This window comes from Athene noctua, chromosome Z (genome assembly GCF_965140245.1).
Source record: "Athene noctua chromosome Z, bAthNoc1.hap1.1, whole genome shotgun sequence".
Taxonomy (NCBI): Eukaryota; Metazoa; Chordata; class Aves; order Strigiformes; family Strigidae; genus Athene; species Athene noctua.
The window spans coordinates 15,460,309-15,481,651 of record NC_134077.1 but is presented as its reverse complement, the minus strand read 5'-3'; the positions used below and the strand labels follow the sequence as shown (position 1 = coordinate 15,481,651).

The 21,343-nt window shown below is 40.1% G+C and overlaps 1 protein-coding gene across 1 annotated transcript in view; it reads right to left on the bottom strand.

Annotated features, from left to right (window-relative positions):
* The window catches only part of RICTOR (RPTOR independent companion of MTOR complex 2), a 91,431-nt gene that overhangs the window by 58,444 nt on the left and 11,644 nt on the right, over positions 1-21,343 (bottom strand). The window contains exons 3-4 of the mRNA XM_074932779.1: positions 14,907-15,004; positions 6,409-6,473 (exon numbers count right to left, since the gene is read on the bottom strand). Of these exons, the coding sequence (XP_074788880.1) occupies positions 6,409-6,473; positions 14,907-15,004 (163 nt within the window). The remainder of the gene's footprint in view (positions 1-6,408; positions 6,474-14,906; positions 15,005-21,343) is intronic.

Here is a 21,343-nt window from a genome sequence, read left to right as displayed (position 1 = left end):
GCACTTCTCTAACAGCAGCAGTGCCCGGAAACCTGACCCGAGGTCAGATAATAGCGAGTGGCAAGGGGTGTGGGAAAAGATGGGCAAAGGCCTGAGTCGGTGGGCACCCCCAATGCTTTGGAATTTCACTCCTGAGCAAATGCAGAGCCCTGAGAAGCTGATGGAGTACTTAGAAAGGGTGTGTTACCAATCTGGCAAAACCCAGGAGACACAACTCAATGCAATGTGTTGGGGACTTGCCCATGTCTACCGTGTCCTCTTTAATACCACCCACTGCCCTCAAGTGGGAGAAAGGGCTGCAGGATCTGAGAGTGAACTTACTGGTACAGCAGCTGGGCCGGGGGAACAGGCAGAGCTGGTATCAGTTGCCTTCACCAGCACAGCAACTGAGCCAGAGAGACAGCCAGTGCCACTGTCAGTCACCCCGATACAGAAAACAAAATATACCAGAAAAGTCAGCTTGCAAAATACGGGATGGGGATGAGCCAGGCCCAGCACGGGAACAGGAGGAAGAGCCAGAGCTGATTGTCCGATCTCTATCCCTTACTGAGCTGCGAGATATGCGGAGAGATTTCGGCCGCCTGGGAGGCGAGCAGATTTGCACCTGGCTGCTCCAATGACAGGACAATGGAGCCAGTGCTTTTGAGATGGAGGGGAGAGAGGCCAGGCAGCTGGGATCTTTGGCCAAGGATGCTGGCATTGATAGGGAAATAGGGAAACAGACTCAAACCCTCAGCCTTTGGAAGCGACTCCTGCTCAGTGTAAGGGAGAGGCACCCCTACAAGGATGATATCCTATGTCAGCTAAGCAAATGGACCAGCATTGAGAAGGGCATTCAGAACCTCAGGGAACTGGCTGTGTTTGATATAGTTTATGGTGATCTGAATGATGAGCAGTCACCCATGGACCCAGATCAGGCCCCTTGCACACACCTGATGTGGTGAGAGTTCCTGAAGAGTGCACCAGAAGCACACTCGAAAGCACTGGCAATAGCGTCCTGGTGGACAGACACCCAGACTCTAACAGTGGATGGAGTGGCTGGCAAGCTCCAGCAATATGAGGGAAATCTCCCTTCATCTCAGCATTCCTGGGTCTCAGCTATAACAGAACTGTCTCAGAGGGTCCAGAGAGTGGAAGAGGACATGTCCTACATTCCACCTGCACGGGCTGATGTCTCAGCCATTAGAAGTAAACGTTTCCCCACCCAAGAGAAAGGCAGCAGAAGGTACACACCACGAGGCACCCTGTGGTTTTTCCTCCGTGACCATGGAGAAAACATGAGGAGGTGGGATGGACAGCCCACTGCCACCCTAGCTGCACGAGTAGAGCAGCTGAAAGGGAAGACCATCACAAAAGGTGAGTGCTCCAAGAAAAGCACAGCTCCAGTGTCCAGTCAGAAATTTCACAGACAGAACAGAATTGCCAACGTTATGTCTGACTCTCTTGAGGGAACTAGTAAATCATTCTTACAAGGAGTGATGATGAGCAGGATTAGAGGGGCCCTGCCTCCAGCCAGGTGGAGGAAAGGGATAATTGGATTTACTGGACAGTGTGGATCTGATGGCCTGGTACGTCAGACCCACAAGAGTATAAGGCTTTGGTGGACACTGGCGCGCAGTGCACCCTGATGCCATCGAGCTACAGTGGGGTTGAATCCATCTGCATCTCCGGAGTGACAGGGGGATCCCAACAGCTGACCCTACTGGAAGCTGAAGTGAGCCTGACTGGGAAGGACTGGCATAAGCACCCCATTGTGACTGGCCCAGATGCCCCGTGCATCCTGGGCATAGACTATCTCAGGAGAGAGGACTTCAAAGACCCAAAAGGGTACCGGTGGGCTTTTGGTGTAGCTGCTCTGGAGGAGGTTGAACAGTTGTCCACCTTACCCGGCCTCTCAGAGGATCCCTCAGTGGTGGGGCGGCTTAAGGTTGAGGAGCAGCGAGTGCCGATTGCTACCAGGACGGTGCACCAGGCAGCAGTACCGCACCAACCGAGATTCCCTGGTCCCCATCCATCAGCTGATCCATCAACTAGAAAGCCAGAAGGTGATCAGCAAAAAACTCACTCACCCTTCAACAGCCCTATGTGGCCAGTGAGAAAGCCTAATGGTGAATGGAGGCTGACTGTGGACTACCGTGGCCTGAATGAAGTTACGCCAGCAATGAGTGCTGCAGTGCCGGACATGCTGGAGCTCCAGTATGAACTGGAGTCGAGAGCAGTCAAGTGGTACGCCACAATTGACATTGCCAACGCGTTCCTCTCCATTCCGACAGCGCCAGAGTGCAGGCCACAGTTTGCGTTCACTTGGAGAGGCATCCAGTACACCTGGAATCGAGTGCCCCAGGGGTGGAACCACAGCTCCACCATTTGCCATGGACTGGTCCATACTGCACTGGAGAAAGGTGGGGCTCCAGAACACCTGCAGTATATTGATGACATCATTATATGGGGGGACACAGCTAAGGAGGTCTTTGAGAAAGGGAAGAAGATAATTGAAATCCTCCTGAAGGCCGGCTTTGCCATTAAGCAAAAGAAAGTTAAGGGGCCTGCAAGGGAAATTCAATTCCTAGGGATAAAATGGCAAGATGGGCGTCACCACATCCCAATGGAGGTGATAAACAAGATAACAGCCATGGCCCCACCAGCCTCTAAAAAGGAGACTCAGTCTTTCCTGGGCGCTGTGGGGTTCTGGAGGATGCACATCCCGAACTACAGCCTGATTGTGAGCCCTCTCTACCATGTAACCCGTAAGAAGAACGATTTTGAATGGGGCCCTGAGCAACAACAATCCTTTGAACAAATTAAGCGGGAAACTGCCCAAGCAGTAGCCCTCGGGCCAGTCCGGGAAGGGCAGGAGGTTACGAACATGCTCTACACCGCAGCCGGGGAGAATGGCCCTACCTGGAGCCTCTGGCAGAGAGCACCTGGGGAAACCCGAGGCTGACCTCTAGGCTTTTGGAGCTGGGGATACAAAGGCTCTGAAGCTAATTACGCACCAACTGAGAAGGAGATACTGGCAGCATACGAAGGAGTTCAGGCTGCCTCAGAAGTGGTCGGCACTGAAACACAGCTCCTCCTGGCACCCCGACTGCCGGTGCCTGGGTGGATGTTCAAAGGAAAGGCCTCCTCCATGCATCATGCAACAGATGCCACGTGGAGTAAATGGGTTGCGTTGATAACACAACGGGCTCGAATAGGGAACCCCAGCCACCCAGGGATACTAGAGGTGATTACGAACTGGCCAGAGAGCAAAGATTCTGGGATGTCACCAGAACAGGAGGTGACACGTGCTAAGGAGGCCCCACCATATAACAAGCTGCTGGATGAGGAGAAGCGATATGCCCTGTTCACTGATGGGTCTTGTTGCATTGTGGGAAAACATCGACAGTGGAAGGCTGCTGTATGGAGTCCCACACGACGGGTCACTGAAGCTGCTGAGGGACAGGGGGAATCGAGCCAGTTCACAGAGGTGAAAGCTGTCCAGCTTGCTTTGGACACTGCTGAGCAGGAAAAGTGGCCAAGGCTCTACCTCTACACCGACTCGTGGGCAGTGGCGAATACCCTGTGGAAATGGCTGCAGCAATGGAAACAGAACAACTGGCAACGTAAGGGTAAAACCGTCTGGGCTGCTAAGGGGTGGCAGGACATTGCAGCCCGTGTGGAAAACCTCGTTGTGAAGGTGCGCCATGTGGATGCCCATGTACCCAAGAGTCGGGCCACTGATGAACATCAACACAACCAGCAGGCAGACCAAACTGCTAAGATTAGAGTGGTTCAGGTGGACTTGGACTGGCAGCACAAAGGTGAACTGTTCATAGCCCGGTGGGCCCATGAGACCTCGGGCCACCAAGGTAGAGATGCAACATACAGGTGGGCTCAAGACTGAGGGGTGGACCTCACCATTGACACCATTGTAGAGATCATCCACAGATGCGAGACGTGTGCTGCAATCAAACATGCCAAGCGGGTGAAGCCCCAGGGAAATGGAGAGCGATGGCTGAAATATAGATATGGAGAGGCCTGGCAGATCGACTACATCACACTGCCACAGACCCGCCACAGGAAGCGCCATGTGCTCACAATGGTGGAAGTAACCACTGGATGGCTGGAAACTTACCCAGCACCCCACGCCACGGCCCGGAACACCATCCTGGGCCTTGAAACCCAAGTCCTGTGGCGACACGGCACCCCAGAGAGAATTGAGTCAGACAACAGGACCCACTTCCGAAATAACCTCATAAATGCTTGGCAGAATAGCACGGCACCGAGTGGGTCTACCATATCCCCTACCACGCACCAGCCTCTGGGAAGATCGAGCGCTACAATGGACTGTTAAACACCACATTGAAAGCACTGGGAGATGGGACCTTCAGAGACTGGGACACGCATCTAGCAAAGGCCACCTGGCTAGTCAACACAAGAGGATCTGCCAGTCGACCTGGCCCGGCTCAGTCAAAACCTCCACGTGCTGTAGATGGTGATAATCCTGTGGTGCGCATGAGGAATATATTGGGAAGAATGGTCTGGTTTAGTCCTGCACCAGGCAAAGGTAAAGGCAAACCCATCCACGGGATTGCTTTTGCCCAAGGACCTGGGTGTACCTGGTGGGTGATGCAGGACAATGGAGAGGTCGATGCGTACCACAGGGGGACTTGATTCTGGGTGAGAACATGCCATGAACTATGCTGTGCCTTTGTAAATTGTTATTTTGTTATTGTTAACTGCTAAATGGCAGCTGGACATGACGCAGATGGTATAGAATAAAGGGGTGGATTATGTCCTGGTTCAGCTAGGATAGGTTTAAGTTTCCCCAGCAGAGAGGGGGAAGGGATCTCCAGCCGGGTTATTCATACCATGCTTTGCAAATGCAGAAAACAAGTATTTCTTTCATTCAAGTAATTTTTCATATTTTCAAAGAAAATCAAATTTGTTCTACAGAACAAAAAGGTTTCCCTACTGAAATCTACAATAACGCTGGGAACATCAGCAAACTAGAAACAACATGCAAGTTCTACTTAGCCTATGTGACAGTAATTTCCAAAGTGTTCAGTATTTTAAAGTTACTCAGAATAGCTGTATAACAAAATAATAAGCAAACAGAATACTACTGCAGAATGGCTATAACTGTAAATTTTTTAAGTTTGCCTGGAAAGTCTGTATTGCATGAAAACAATTCAGCCTATAAATATTTCTGCAATCAGGATGATTATTGTTGTTAAAATGTGAGTATTTGAATGGTATCCTTGAGCTTGAAAATTATCAATATAGCAGAATAACCTTCACATATGCATAAAAAAATTTGCTTCTCAGGTACATACACAGAGGAACCACTGGACTGACCAAAGTAACAACACTAACCAAGATCATTCTCTTGCTATATGTCTTTATTGTTTTGAGAAGCCTTTTTTGGCATTTTTCTAAGTAGGGGCTATTTTTCTTTATGTGGAGTGCTGAGAACACCATTTTTCTCTCTTCCTTATCAATATCCATACTTGTGTTTGGATTAGCAGATCTTTCTGCAAACTTCCTTCTATAAAAACAAACACCAGTATTTGCATAACCTTTTAAGGCTTGTATTTTAAAATAATTGGTAAAGAACTCTGAATTTTACAGTTCTACTCTTAGGTGATGTTTAGTTCCATCAGAAAGCCGTATAGTAGATTATATAGATAAGATTGGAAGATAACCTATTAAAGCTTACAGCAAAATAGGCATTCACAAAAATACTGGGTTTTTTATTTTTTAGTTCTACCAAGGAAAATCAGTTCTACTGAAGAAAACCACTTAAGAACATTTCCACAAGGAACTACATAAGTTTTCCCAACATGCTACTTGAAGTGTGACTAGCTTTTCTAAACTTGCCTTCCTAAGTCACATAACTAAATTGAAAGAATACAAAATCATGTTAACTACTAGATCTTAGTTGTTTCTGCCACCAGTGCGGAGTCTCAGGACAATTTGCAATGTCTGCGTAAAAACACAGAAGTTATAGAAAAAAGCATGTCAGAAATGGCAACAAAATATAGGAAAATTCCACTTGAAGATACATAAACAGGGCATTTTAGTAACAAGGAAAACAATGCTACAGAGATATATACACACCAAATTAACATAAAATGTTTACCTTTAAATCTTGATTCTACAAGTACTGAGATACTTACAGGTATTTTTACATCTCTGAGGAATGCAATAAAGAAATGCACACTTTCAACTTGGAGGGTTTTTTTTCCCCTCTGAAAGCAACTGATTTTACTCATTAAAATATTTATAAGGCATATATTTGCGCTATGAAATTTCAGACACATGAGAAATAGAAAATGCTAGCTCAAAAGTACAAATAAAGTTTATTAATTACACCTAGAACAATTAAAGTACCCTAGTATTGCTCAAGTGCCCCTTAATACTTACCATATTATGATGCTGTCATATGTAAAACCTAGCTTTTCTTCAGCATGGCCAGTATTACAAAGAAGCTGAAAATAAAAGGAAACATTTATTGTTCATAATTCTTTAAAAATGACTATGTAAAACTAGATTTCTGGCAATGCTTTTAAAGAAACCTGAGAAATTTCATTCATGACAAGGGAAAGTGTACCAACTTCAGACTTCCCTGAGAATTTCTGCTGTCTGTATTCTGTTTCTATATATGCCAGACACACACAAATCTGTGGCCTCTAAGAGAGCTTGAACAATTGTGTAAACTGCCTACTGGTGAGTTTTTCAACTCCAGATTGCGAGTTGGGCAATTGGTAACCTGAGCAGAGATGAAAAAGACTGAAGTCAAAGCACATCTGCGGTCAAAAACAGGGCTCAGGTGAGGGTTCTGAAGCAAAGATTTACACTGATGGCCCACTGTCATGTTTTGCCACAGCAGCACAGCTGTAGAAAAAAAACAAACAGAAGGCATTGCCAATGGTAGATGTCCCATAACTGACATCTGGTCTGGCCTGCAATCGATTCCATAGAACTTGTACCTCTGAAAAATCAGCGCAAATGTTGAATTTATGCATACAAAAAGACACCTATAAACGGTCGTGAATTCTCAACATTTAAGCCGTATCTATCCATTCTGAACATCAGCCTGAAGACTTACAAGTGCAGTTTTTATGTCCAAAGCCAATTTCAAAAGGAGCAATCTAATGTGTGCCAATGTCTTAGCCTCTTGAGGAAAGGAAAACAGTCTCTTCTGCGAAGGAGAACAGCATCAACTCTTCTTAGAAAAGCAGCAAAGAAATTCCTAGTAATCTCATATTTACTACCCCTACCTAAAATAAGATACTTTATTATCATGTCCAAATCTCAAAACACTTTTCCAAGCACTTCCAAAAAACTCAAGTGACTAATACCGATTGCAGTGGCTTTGCACTTTGTCCTCTCTTTTCGAAACAGGCATGTGTTCAGTTCTTAGCCAGCGCAGTAAGTTTCTCTGCAGTGAGGAATTCATGAAACGTTTCTGCTAACTAGTGAATACCCCAACTCTGAAAGTACTGAAATGTATCAAGCCCTGTGCCACAATCTTTACATGTATTTACTGTTAACAGTACAAAGTTTATTATAAACCAAACAGTTAAATTAAGGCTACTGTAAGTTGAAATATTTAACATGTTCCATGCTCCTGTTCTACTGTTTGCCTCCATCTGAAAAACCAGCACACTGCACAGAAACTCTGCTTTTAAGTAAACTCATTTTATTAGCATGATGGTTTAAATTCAAACAATACTTAGGCTTATGCTCAACAAGTAAAAATTCTTCCAAGCATCACACTACATTTTAAGAAAGCATTTTTCCTATTGTGAAAAAATATGCATAATGATAATGTTGAAATCCAAAGTTGTTAATGAGATAGATTATTAAACTGGCCTGGATCTCCACCACATTTGCAGTCTAATAATCTCAGGTAACTGCAATATTTTGGATTGTGCATTTTTAACAGTCATACAACCACAGATGATTATAGAAGAATATATAAAGAAATTATATAACCTCTTTTCCCCCACCTTTCAAATTTAAGCAATAATAAAACTAGACAACTGGTGCTTTAACTGGTTATGACAGTATGTCACTCCCTAGAATCAATCTATTTTTATGTCACGTTGTTGGACTGCCTGAGGCCACTACTGCTGCTTTAGCTTTTCTATTGATATCTTATGAACTGTAAAAATTGGCTGGCAGAGTGTAAGCAAAACAGTGTGAGAAGATAGTGAGTAAAAACAGTTCATTGTTCACCTTCAGACAAGTACATCAATACTAATTTAGGCTAATCATTTATACATCTAAACCTCTCCCCATCATTCCACCCCAGACACAAATGAGAAATTCTATTTTAACATACCAGATGAACCTCAAACAGGTTTTTTTCCTACTTTAAGAAAATCAGAATTATAATTCGCATGTAGGAAAAAACATTTTTGAGAAAGCTGCTATTGTGTGCACTATTACATTTCTGAAGCAAGTCTCCTATCATTGCACTTCCCATCGGTTTGCGTCTTGAGTGGTCCCGAGATGCAACTAAAGCAGATGATGTGTTCCAGAAACTCACCTAACCTGCTGTAATTGCTAAAGAGCATTCAATTCATTGGACCAGCTCTAATCTAGTTGTTAGTAACCACTCTTACCAAATACATATAGTGTGGTTACTGAATCCTCAATACCACTTTCCTTTATATATGTGCTCCCACTGTGCACACCCTTACTGATGTAGAAACAAACCTGACTTTATCCTGAAACTCAGTGATGTGACCTGATGATAGTTCTAACTTTTATCAAGTTTAACTGCTGTGTGGATACAAACTTCTGAATGTGATGATAATTATTATCAGAATGTTTGATGGTCCCTGTGTGTACATATAAAATACTCATCACAGAGAATGAACAGATAAAATTGGCTAAAAAAGTAAAGTACAATATTAGCTACTGCAGCTATTTGTTTACTCTCATTCCAGTGTGCCACCATAACTTACGTATTAGCTTTGTTTGCAATTTACACACGGTACTATGCTTACAAGGACTTCCAGCTAGAAAAGAATTTAAAAGATTGACAGCAAGATTGGAATTCAAAATGTTTCAATAATTTGAAAGGAGCACCCAAAGTCAGTTAAGAAAATTCAATTAAATAAAAGGAACAGCTTATCAAATCCTTTCGTGTACCACACATTAATAGACAAAACCTGAAAGGAGTCCAGCAGAGAAATACAAGATGTCCAAAAAAAGAATCAGAATGTTAAATACAAAAACAACTTTCAAAACAGAAGCAGTTTCTGTAAATTGGAGTAAATTATGAATAAATGAGTTGATGTGATGCAATTTCAGGGAAAAAGGATATTTTACCTTTGGAAATACTAATAGGACCGCATTATGTTTGAGATTAAAAGATCTTTTTTCCACTTCACAGGCTGTTTTCCAAACTGTATGAAGAGCAATATTTTGGGCACCATATATTAAGAGCAAACAGGAAAAAGTGTAGCAGAAAAATGTACAAGGCAGCTAGAAAATACACCCATGAAGGCTCAAACATTGGTTTTTAGTCTAGGAAAAATAATCCTGGCAAAAGTAAAGCTGGATTGATATATGTTTAAAAGGAGAAAAAGTCATAGAAGCTGCTATAAAGAAGATACTGTTCAGCTGGTCTCAATGCTTTGGGTATTTGCTCAGTTAAAAGTATCTGGTATTAAATATATCATAGGTAAAACTGTCACTTTCTTCTCATTTCACCTTCAAACAACATTAAGCAGGTCAACTATTCTGACCCAAATGCAGTAATTTTTGTAGATAGCTGAATTCTTAATAAAGCCAAGTAATTGTCATGTTTGTCTGTAACATTTAACAATTAGCACGCATATCACTGTAGTATAAGTTTGTAGGCAAGCAGTACCAGAAAACTAAAATCTGCTTTTGGTTATATATTGCTGTATTTCACTAAAATGGCAGTGACTTATCATATCTTGTAAATGCCTGGAATTATGCAAATGCACTTTACATTTTTCTTATATATAAAATGTATGTATTTTTATAGAGAGACAAATTTTTATATATACATTACTTGTTAAAACTGCAAATAAGCCAACTATAAGATTCTAAATTTTTGAATAGTTGTCAATGAATGGGAATAGCATAGACTCTTTGAGCGTATGATTTAATATTAGGACAACACAGTACTTGCACGAGGCCAGACAGTGATTAACTTACAGTGAAGGCTTTTTTCATGTTTACTGTCAGCTATGAGTTTTTCATGCTGCTTGGATGAGTCACCAATATGAGTAACACATCAACATGTCTTGGAAACAGTAGCTCAAAACGACAAAACCACAGGAGGTCAACAGCATACACAAAGTGAGTGCACACAGAGACCATTCAAATTTAACAGAATAATCACAGCAATTACTAGCTAAAGTACAGTACTACTCTATGCACCCAAAATGTAATAATTATACTGTAATTTGGAAATACAATTTGAACCATCACTGGTAATATTTATGAGAAGACTACTTTGTAGATCCTAGTCTTAAGGGAAACCCCTACTGAAATTGTGGACTCTGGATTTAGACCCATTAGTTCTCCTCCAGGTTTGTTCCACAGCCAAATTGTCCCTAAGCAGATGCTCTGTTCCTATCTGCGACACTTCATGAGATTTCTAGTTTTGCCCATAGTGGTTTAGCTACATGGATGAATGCTACAGTCAGTCAATACTATATTCAGATTCTAAGATACTTGGGTTTTGCAAAAAACAGCTGAGACTAGACTCTAAAATGATGGATGAATCAGAGAGACAGAATCCATGAAAGCCTCTATAGCCCCAAACTCAATCCATATCCTAGTAAAATTCTGAAGCGTGGTCAAAAGCTAACACATATATAGAGCAGAATAGTAGAACCTCATTAAGTGACAGAATTAGTTTTGAGCAGATTGAAAATATATTTTTCTGTATCACTGATGCTACTCAATTGCTAAATTTAAGCTAAAATTAATTTTCATGTTGTCCTTAAAGAAGCACCTTTTGTTTTGAATGAAAAACAGAAATCCCTAACGTCTGAGGATCTTTTTTCCTGTTCATTATTTAAACATGCTTTTAGGTTAAAAAAAGTATAAGAGATCTCTCAGAGGCTAACAACAGGATAAACCTTCTATAAGAAAAAAATGTAAATAAACACTTCAAATCCAAAACATATTTTCCACTAGGTAAATGCTGCTTCTTCTGGTTTTCAGTGATTTATCACTTACTACTTCTCACAGGGGTGGGGAAACCCCAAAGAAGTAGCCATGATGTTTCGGTATTAATCAGCAGAAGCTGGGAAACTTCAAGGTGCTTGCCTTATGTAGGAGGCCACATAAATGAAAGATGGGTAATCCTACTCAGCCAAAGACACATACCAAGCTTGTGAACTGCTGTGACAACCAGAAGCATCACTAACCATTTACTAGAGGTTAAATCCAAAACCAGTTTTCAGGTCAAAATTCAAATTATCTTAAATAGTGATACAGGTGGTTTGAAAGGAACAAGATTTTTTTTGTCTAATACAGATTAGGCAGTACTTCATAAACATTTTAGCCCCAGAACTGCAGCTTCACTTATTAGATGATAAGCAGCTGACGAGAAGAAAAATTTCTAAGGCTGGACTGCTGAAATTCAGAACTAAACATATGTTTCCATAGCCTGAGCATCACTAGAACATGAATGCTAATTTCTTGAAGAAAAAAAAAGTTACAGCACCTGTTGGGCAAGAAAAATCCATATTGTGCAGCTGAAGAACCAAAAACATGAACATCAAGGTTTTTACTAAGAAGTACTAACTAAAACTTGAGGAATGAAATGCAAGCTTTCCTAAAATATTATATATACAGCATACTTTGCACAGTAAGTACAGGTGCCGTGGGTACTTGAACATCACGAATTAACACTTCTCTTGAAGGGAAAGAAGTGAAAAAGGAATTACATCTCTTAGGCATACAAGCTTCATACAAAATATATGCCTTATGGTATGATTCTTGCAGATAAAGTAACAAATCCTGTTGACTGCTGACCACCATTGTTTTAATAAATGTTATTTAAAGTATTTAATTTCTGCATAAAATCCTGGAGTCTAGTTCAGTAATTTTTAAAGGCTGATTTCTTTCCTTCTCCTTAAAAAAAAGGAGGGATAGGGGGAACAAGATCCATTTTAAAAATCTAGTCCTCTTTCCTTGAAAAGAAACCTGAACCTAACATACCTCAGAAATCTTTAATACAAAAGTTAATGTCTACCATGATCCTGTCAGAAGAGTCCATATGAACTTACATTAATTGTTTCCACATGAACACAAACATTTTGCTTCCCCTGAACAAAAAAGTAGAACAGTGTTTCTTCCAAATGAGAGATTTGCCCAGTGTTTGAAGGAAAAAATCTGGGGCAGTGGGGAGCAACTTTAGTCTGGTGCTGACATTATCTTTTAAGTATAACAACATTCCTAGAAGGAAAGTTGAATTTTATAAACTTTCTGTATTACCAGAAATGCGCTGTAAAAAAATTTCAGAGGTCCTTTCCCTGTTCATAGGACAAATATCCTAAATAACTAGTAGCCTTTCAAAAATGGACGATAAAATACAAGAATTTACAATGAACTTCAATATAATTCCAAGACAGGATACAAACATCCTCAGCTCCTAGTGCATCTTCCTCACACTCTTCTCTTGCAAAGGGGGAACCGAGACTGTACCAATTCATGGTAGAAGACCAGAGTGCAAAAAGGAAATAAAACCATCTCGCCCAGGCTCCAGGCTTTCACTCAACTACTGAAATGAAAAACACAGGATTGTTCCAACCACAAGACAGACAATTCAATACAATTTGCAATTTTTATTCTATTTTTGTAACTACATTTATAGTTCAAACAAAAATAGGAAGAGTTTTCAAAACATGTTACAAATGTGTAAAGCAGATACTCCAGGAAGATCAATGTAAGAACAAGTGTTAAATATTACATAGAATAGGATGATCCCCTTACGCAGGGTCAGTCTGACTCAGGATCAAAATGAGATTATGAACTACAGTTCATGTCCTCAAAAGTAATATTTAACAAGTTGCTTTTCACAAATTCATAATATCTTGCAATTTTAAATCCAATGAAAGCCTTCCTTGGTGTTTTTGTGAAAGTATTTCCCATTTTTAACACCAGGTTAAGTATAAAGAAAATATTCTGATTTTCAATAGTAAAAATCAACACTGTTTTATAATTCATAGTTTCAAATATTGACTTTTCACTAGGAATCATGTATCTGCAAACCTAATCCAACTCTAATTTTAATGCAACTAGAAAATTTGGAAGCATTCCCATTTAAAAGTTTCCAGATTAGCACAAAAAGGAAACACAGCTATGCATCAGCCTTTTCTAGCAGAATAAGGGCTTTCTTGCAACACAGATTGGAATCTCAGTAAAAACAGCATCCTTTTGTCAGTGGTGGGTGTCTCACAAGCATGGTAAGGCAATGACCCAAAGAAAAGATTTCAGTAAGTTCAGTTCCTCAGTGAATGCTATACACCTACGTGCACTCTGAACCAACTCAGAAAATGGAACATTTACCAATTATTATTAATGCACTAGAAGATCAATTTATTTGCAGTTGTGATTTGTTCTCAGTACTCACCCTCCTGCTAACTGAATCTCACACACTACCTCTGAAGTGCTGTTCAATTATTACAAGTAGTGCTTTTAGCAGCCAAGAAGCATGCCTACTTGGAAGATTATACATTTGTCCTCCTTCTGTCAACTGGTCCCCCAAACCTGCCCTTAAGCATTCTTTCACTTGAGATTGTCTCAAAACTGATTTGTAACCAGCTCATCTACAAGAACAATAATTTAAGCTTACTTTACCCACAAAATTCTCTACTACTACCTTGTTTCTTGACTACTACTGCTTGCAGGATCCATCCTCTCCCACAGAAACCTGGGTGTCATCTTCAGGCACGCTGCCTGACCTGTGGCACTATCAGAAAGGTGTACAACTTACCAGTATCTTTTGAGTATCAGTCCATCCATTTATGTAACACTCAGTGAAGCTCCTGTCTCCTAGTTCATTGACTGCAGTGCACTTTCCCCTTGGCTTGACAAATGGAAGACTGGTCCAGCCACAACCATTAAGTATGCTACAACAAACATCCTTTTCTTAACGTCCTGCCCATATCCCATCAGTCCTCTCTGCTCCTCTTCACAGGTTCCTCATCTACCCCAAAACTGGTACTTGCTCTCCTTCTGAAGACTGTTCATGGCCTCTGTCTTCAGCCTAGATTCTCACCCTACAGTATGGTTTTACTTCTTGCCTCCTGTCATCTCACAATGACAGCTTCCAACATATCCATCATACTTTCAGGCAAATACCTGCCACGTTCCCATTATTTGGAAGCATGTGTTTGGAAAAAGCACCTCAAAAATTGTCAATCACTTCTAGAAATTGCCTCTTTACATCTTTTTCATGACGAAGACAGCAGTGAAAGTTGACTGTTGCTGATCTATTGGTGTCCAAACCACTGCATACTGTGCTCATTGATACAGTCCCCCCTGTCCCTACACTTTCTCAGTTTACATCCAGAGAGTTTGGCATTTCACATTTTTGATTCATTTCCATGGAACAGGAACTAATCTTTAGCTCTACTTGCACAACTTAACCCATTAATTAGGAAATATTTCAGGCTTTTAAGCACTAAAACGTTACAGAAATTCAGCCAGTAGGACATGTAGACAAACTTCAGCATAAACCTGCATTCACATATTTGCTTGTTCTTATTTTTTCCTTTCCTCTCCCATAGTATATAGATTTCAAGTACTGTTTCATGATAAGCTGTTTCATGAATCTCCCAGACAATGTCTGATAAGAGTACATACAAAACATTCCACTTGTATGATCACTTGTTCTATGACATCATTTGAGTTCTTACCTTAGTAAAATTATTCAAGTGACCTAGTTTTCTCATATTTGAAACGCCTTGTAATTTAGCCACATTTTGGAGAATCTCTCTCATATTATCATAGGGTTCTGCAAAAGAAAACAGGTTATTAGCAGATACAGTTTAAAAAAAATCAAAAATCAAAACATACATTCAACATGCAGTTTCCTAAATATAAGAGGTACCTTCCTGGTATTAACTAAGGATGCAGATCATTTTTGCCAAGAGGTATCAATTTGATTTATGCTTAGAACCAAAACCAGGCATACCCAGCTTCTCTAGAATAAATGCTAAAAGACCATGAAGGAGAGAGATTCCTATTTTAAAGCATATTTTAATCTTTACCTTAGATTTATACTTGCCAAAGAAATCAATTTAGTGTCTGAAACTCTAGTCCTAACATCTTGCAACAGAACATCTTTATCCTTAATCCTCTTGTAATTTGAAGTCTAGAAGTAAACTTGAAGGTGAAAGTTAAAACATAGCATGTTACTACCATACCACATGACATTTTTCCCTCCAGGCAAAGGGTTGTTAGGATTTTGGGAAGACAGGACTCTCTTCTGCTCTCCATATTGACCTATGCCACAATCACTCTAAACTTACTAGAGGGCTAAGACCTTCCAGTGACATGGGGACTGAACTACAAGGTAAACAGGGAACTAGGAACATCTCCTTTCTTAAGGGTCCACTATCCCAACAAACAACCCAAAAAACCCACAAACCAGGATTCAACCATCAATTCAGGACCCTGCATTCTGCTGGGAAATGGAAAAGGACTGCCAAACACTACAATATTGCCCTGCCTTTGGGAATAAGGTTGGGAGTTGAGGCAGAACGAGACAAGCAGCACAGAATGCTGCATGCAGACCTCCTAGAACAGAAACTGCAGTAAACTCTGTACATGGTGGTACTGTGGCAGGACAGTTTTCAAAGGAAGGTGCTTGATGCAGGATTCTCGTGGTTTTGGATTAGACACTGTATGACAGGCACTACAACAATACTATCAACAGCATTGTAATTTGAAATAAATGAAATACCAAGACTATGTGAACTACACTACCCAAAAGGAAAAAGTTGCATTACACAAAATGAAATCTTTATAAAAAGCCTGAAGAGTCCAAAACCAGACATTTGGAAAGCAGCCAAGAGAAGGAGTTTGTCTGTGGTACCCCACACTAACTGTAGTACAAGAAACTTGTTTTCTAATGCAGTATGAACAGCTACAGCTGCATTTGTGGTGTATACATTGAGTCTTTTACTCCCCTGTTCATCCTGAAAGGATATTTGTATATTTTCATTATACAAAGGAAATCAAATATGTCAGAGATGCGAAGAAAGCACCTTCTTCAGCACCATTCTACAAACTAAACTGAGTTTTTTAATCACCTACTGTAGTTTAAAAAAATTAAAAGCAACAAATTTGAAAAATCAGAAATAACTAGCGATCTCATCAGGACATATCCAGAAAGTATTTGGAAAGACAAGACCCTGATGGTAGTTCAGGTATAGGAATACAAGACTGTATTTAAAGATTAAGACACCTACAGGCAGACACCTGAATTAAGGTGTGTAAACCTGTAAACCCATTGTTGTCAATGGAGATCTCATCCACCAGCTAATGAAGTAAAAACCAATTAACCTGACTAGCTGCAAGATGCCTACTCAAGGGTAAGGTGAATCAATCGTGCTGACTACACCACCTATAATGAAACTTTAGCACATGTACAGACATGCTACTGCCACACCATGTAATTGTGATTTTTTTCAAAGGATCACTGAGATTTTGAGAAGAGTGCCTAAACGTACGCATCAGTTACCACCAGCTTGATGTGAAATACACATTTCCACAAACTTGTCACAGCAGTAAGCAAAGTCAACCATCTGATACACAGCCACAAGTACAGTTACCTTGACTTGCAGAACAGTATGCATAGTGAAACCAAACACCCAATAACTTTGAATTGGAACATATGTGCACATATCTTTGAACTCCTCTCCAGCCCAGCCAAAAAAAAAATCTGATACAATCACAGAAAAATCTTACTAAATTCATCCCAAGTTCAGGATTCTTCTGCACAGTTTACTTTTCCAGGGCTTAACTCAGTTTGAGAGGTTTGCAATAGCACAAGCAAAGAGAGGACAAGAGAAACACTGAAGATAAGTAGGCTGCAACATTTATGGCACTACAAATAGTTTACATTATAGCCCCTAATTTCAAGGCAATATGAAAGGAAAATAACTTAAGTCATATTATGGTTTCTCTGAAAGTATGGTTTGCCTGATTTCTATACTTTGGCCTGTCTTCAGTAACAGGTGGGAATTTCCTTGGCTCACACCACTTTTGGACCTCTAACATACCCTATTACACTACAGTAAAGCAGCCTTAGAGCTCTCCAGAATGTCCTACTTCAATACTCTGGAGAACAAGCAGCAACAAAAACTTACCAAAATGACTGGAAATATGCTTGTAATTTTTAATTTTGAAAGTGCAGATGGTCACATACTCAACATAAACCTCTACTGAAACTAAGCTCACTATATGGACAGGAAAGACCCTAAGACTAGCCCAGGAAACCTCTTGCACTTCATTGGCAATGAACATTTCTAGTCAGCTACCTCAAGAGTGGGCACTAACTCAGGAGTGATCTAAGTGTGCTGTGCAGAAAGGCAACCAATGTGGATGTAAAGAAACCAGGACATGATGATGCTACTGCTTCCCATGTTAACAATTCTGCATCAGTGGCAGATCCTTATAACTAGGCTGCCTAATTAAAATGTGCACTAAACTCATTTTACTCATTAAAAACTGCAGCTTTTCCTCACATTGTCCTCTTTCCACTGAGAAAAACTCATTTCTAGAGAGACAGGGAAGTCTGAGGAAAAACATCTTTGTAGTGCTTAGCACAGCAGTCACGTATTTCCCAGAAGCTTCACTAGCAGATAAGTAATTTGAAGTAACACGGGGACGCCAGTGTAAGATCTACAACACAGAGAACCGAGAACATCAGACATTTGCACTATTAAATTAGATAATATGAACACAGCAAGTTAGCTGGCTCACACTTTGATTAGATCAACAACACTACTGTTGTAGAAAAAACAAGATAGTAAAGAAATAAATAACCTCTAATAGTATACCAACTCAGAAGGAACTAAAGTTACAGAAGCCTTTTTGGCCAAACCTTATCAGTTCAAGTCTTGCTTGAAATTTCCCAAGAACCTTTTTTTGCAAAAAATCTGCTCAAAGTTAACAAAAGAATTGTGACATACTAACTTCAAGGGAAGACTGGCTATCCTGTTTTCCCTTCTCTGGAAATGCATCGTATCTTAGAAAGAAGTAGAAAATTACTCAGGCGTGACTCATTTTTATTAAAAATAAAGCCAATAGGGAAGGTAGGCAGGCTTAACATAACTTTGCATGCAACAGATGTAAAAGAATTAAAACAAAATAACATGACTTCACAAATAAATATAGTCTCTTGCTAGTCTGCCTCTTACATTAAAATGGACTTGAAAATAGACTAAATACATTCTGGATTCTACCAACTAAGCCATGTGGCTTTCCTGCAATCAAAGATCAGATCTAGCACTGCATACCTTCCTGTCACAAAATCTCATGCAATTGAGGAACATGGATTAATGCAGGAATGGAAAAAACATTGCACAAAATCAGAGACTGATCTCCCAAAAAAAATACGGCCTTAACATTTCACTGTCAAGCTTAATAGCTCTTGTTGGTGGTGACAATGACTCGGGTTTTGGTTTTTTTTTTAAAAGACTCCAGTTCAAACTACTGCTGCAGACATTTCTCAGCTCTAATTAATCCTTTACTCTTTAGCTCCTCAAAAGTCCGTTTTCTATCAAAAAAAAGGCAAAGAACAGAAGCCACTTGTTATGATTTTAAGACCCCTCAAAATCTGTTCTTTTCTGACTTACCTCATTTATTACTGAGATGTTGACTCATTCAGAAAAATTTCTTCACCCAAAGGGTTGTCAAGCATTGGAAGGGCTGCCCAGGGAAGTGGTTGAGTCACCATCCCTGGAGGTATTTGAAAAGATGTGCAGATGTGGCACTTAGGGACATGTTTAGTGGTGGACTTGGTAGCGTTAGGTTTACGGTTGGACTTGATCTTAAGGGTCTTTTCCAACATAAATGATTCTGTGATCTTGAGCAGGCCCATACCAACAGCCAAGTATCTTCATGTTTTTTCCCATGGTGCTTCTGAGGGTGGAGCTGTGCAAAATGACTGTGCTGATCTTACAGCTTCCTTCTGCCAAAAGACGAACAACCCCTTCTCTTCCTTTCCTTCTTTCTACCCTTTCTCACTATATGATACACACCATACTTCACACTCCTCTGGCACCCATTGACTTCACATTAAAATAATTCTGATTATTCAGCAGAATACTCTTAATTCTTTTGACTATGTCAGCTTTCTGCTGGGTTACCAAATCAAAATGAATACTAAAGTCTTAGAAAAATGCCCACAAAAGTGGCCGTGCCACTGAACCATTCACAGGTAGAGTGGTGGAAGCAGGACATACCCTTTCCAGAAGTGACTATTAGAAAAAGTCTGACTACCTTTCTTTTACCTGCACTTTTACACTCAGCACACTGTCCCAATTAACATACACAAAGCCAATTTGCCTCAAATCTAATCTAAAAACTTCTTGATATATACAAAAGTTTCAAGCCAGCACGCTTGCGTTCTGCAACAACAGCTTAGCTCGTTGATCATTACTGTCTCATTTTCTGTGTACCTGTCTTCCTTTTGGACAGCAAGCACTTTGAAGTAGCAGATATCTTTGTTCTGTGTACTTCTGCTAGACCAAACACAGTTTCTCACCCACAACTGTTTGCACTGAGTAACATCCAGTACATAATCTTTAGCACAGAGTGAAATCGGTGATTTTAAAACACTAACCTCAAGAAATCTGCTGTTCTCTAATTCTTAACATAATTCACAGATGCATGTATATTAAAAATCTTCAAAGTTGTGGTGTTGGTTTTTTTTAAAAAAAAAAAACCAAACTCATGGTCTTTTAGGGCTTGACTCATTTTCTCACCCCTTCAGGACTGTGACATTGTTTTTCCCCAGTGAGACTCATGATGCATTCTGACAGATCCTATTCTCCAGAGAGAAAGAACACCACAGTGCTCCAGCTACACAAAATAGCTAGCACTCCATATAATGCAGGGATGAAGCAGGACCAGCAATAGCTATATTAACAGAAATGACGACTCCTTTCCCCTGACAGATTTAGCAGCATTGTTTGACCACATTCAGTACTCTAGCAGCATACCAGTTTGCTATTCTGTTATGCACATGTGAATGAAAAGCAAAAAGAATGGTAGGATTTAGCACACAAATCATTCAGTAACTCAAAAGTCAGGCATAATGAGTTAAACTGAGGGGTGTATGTTTTATATGCATTTCTTTGTAGATGCTAGGACAGCAGTGTGTACACAGTAATTAATATACATTACAGTAAGTAAACTCTCAAGTGAGAGACTGCACTAGCAGTTGCTATCACACCTACTAGAATCATAGTGCCAGAAACTGAAAGAAGAGACTAAACATGCCTTAAGACTTCTCTTAAAAAGGAAGCTGTACTTCACTACAGTTAAGCATTTCATCATTGACTAAGAAAAAGATATCTCCCTCTTACTGAAGAATCACAATATAAACACATGATCCTGGTGAACTTAACATACACCTCATTTATTAGAGATTTTCAAAGTCTTAAGTGCTATGCAACTTTATATTGCAAAGCTGCTCTTAGTGGCTTGTTAAACTTCATGCTGCCAAAATTAAGGAAGTTCAGTGAAACACACACCAACTAGAAACATTAATGCACTGTTCTCCATTTCCACTGAAATAGTCATGAGTTATCAGTTACTAAAAGCAATGAAACATTAGAAATCAGTTACTTAATGGTGTCTATGTAAGTCTAGATGAGAGGTAATCAGTCTGCTAAAACGCTTTTTATCAACACCTTTCATAATGAAATGAAACACCAATGAGAAGGCATATCCTGTCATTATCAACTTGCTGAAAAATAAAATCAGGACAATTATGTAATCTCTCATAACACGAAGTATTCTTAATTTACATCTAATTCAAAATGCGGAAACTGCACAGAAGAAAAACAACCAGATTCTCAGAACAATGGAAGAACAGAAAGCTACATTAAAAAAAGCAAACTGCATGAGAGAGATCACTCCTGAATTATTTATATTGACACATCAACTCCACTTTGCCAAACTAAAAAAAATAGTGCCCAAACAGTTTACATTCAGCCCATGATTTTCAAAACCACAGTAATATAGCTTTAGACTGAAGGTAAGTCTCAATTTATAAGACAAAAACATAGAAATAATTGTCTGTTTGTACTATCAAGTTTATCTTGTTAAGATAACTATC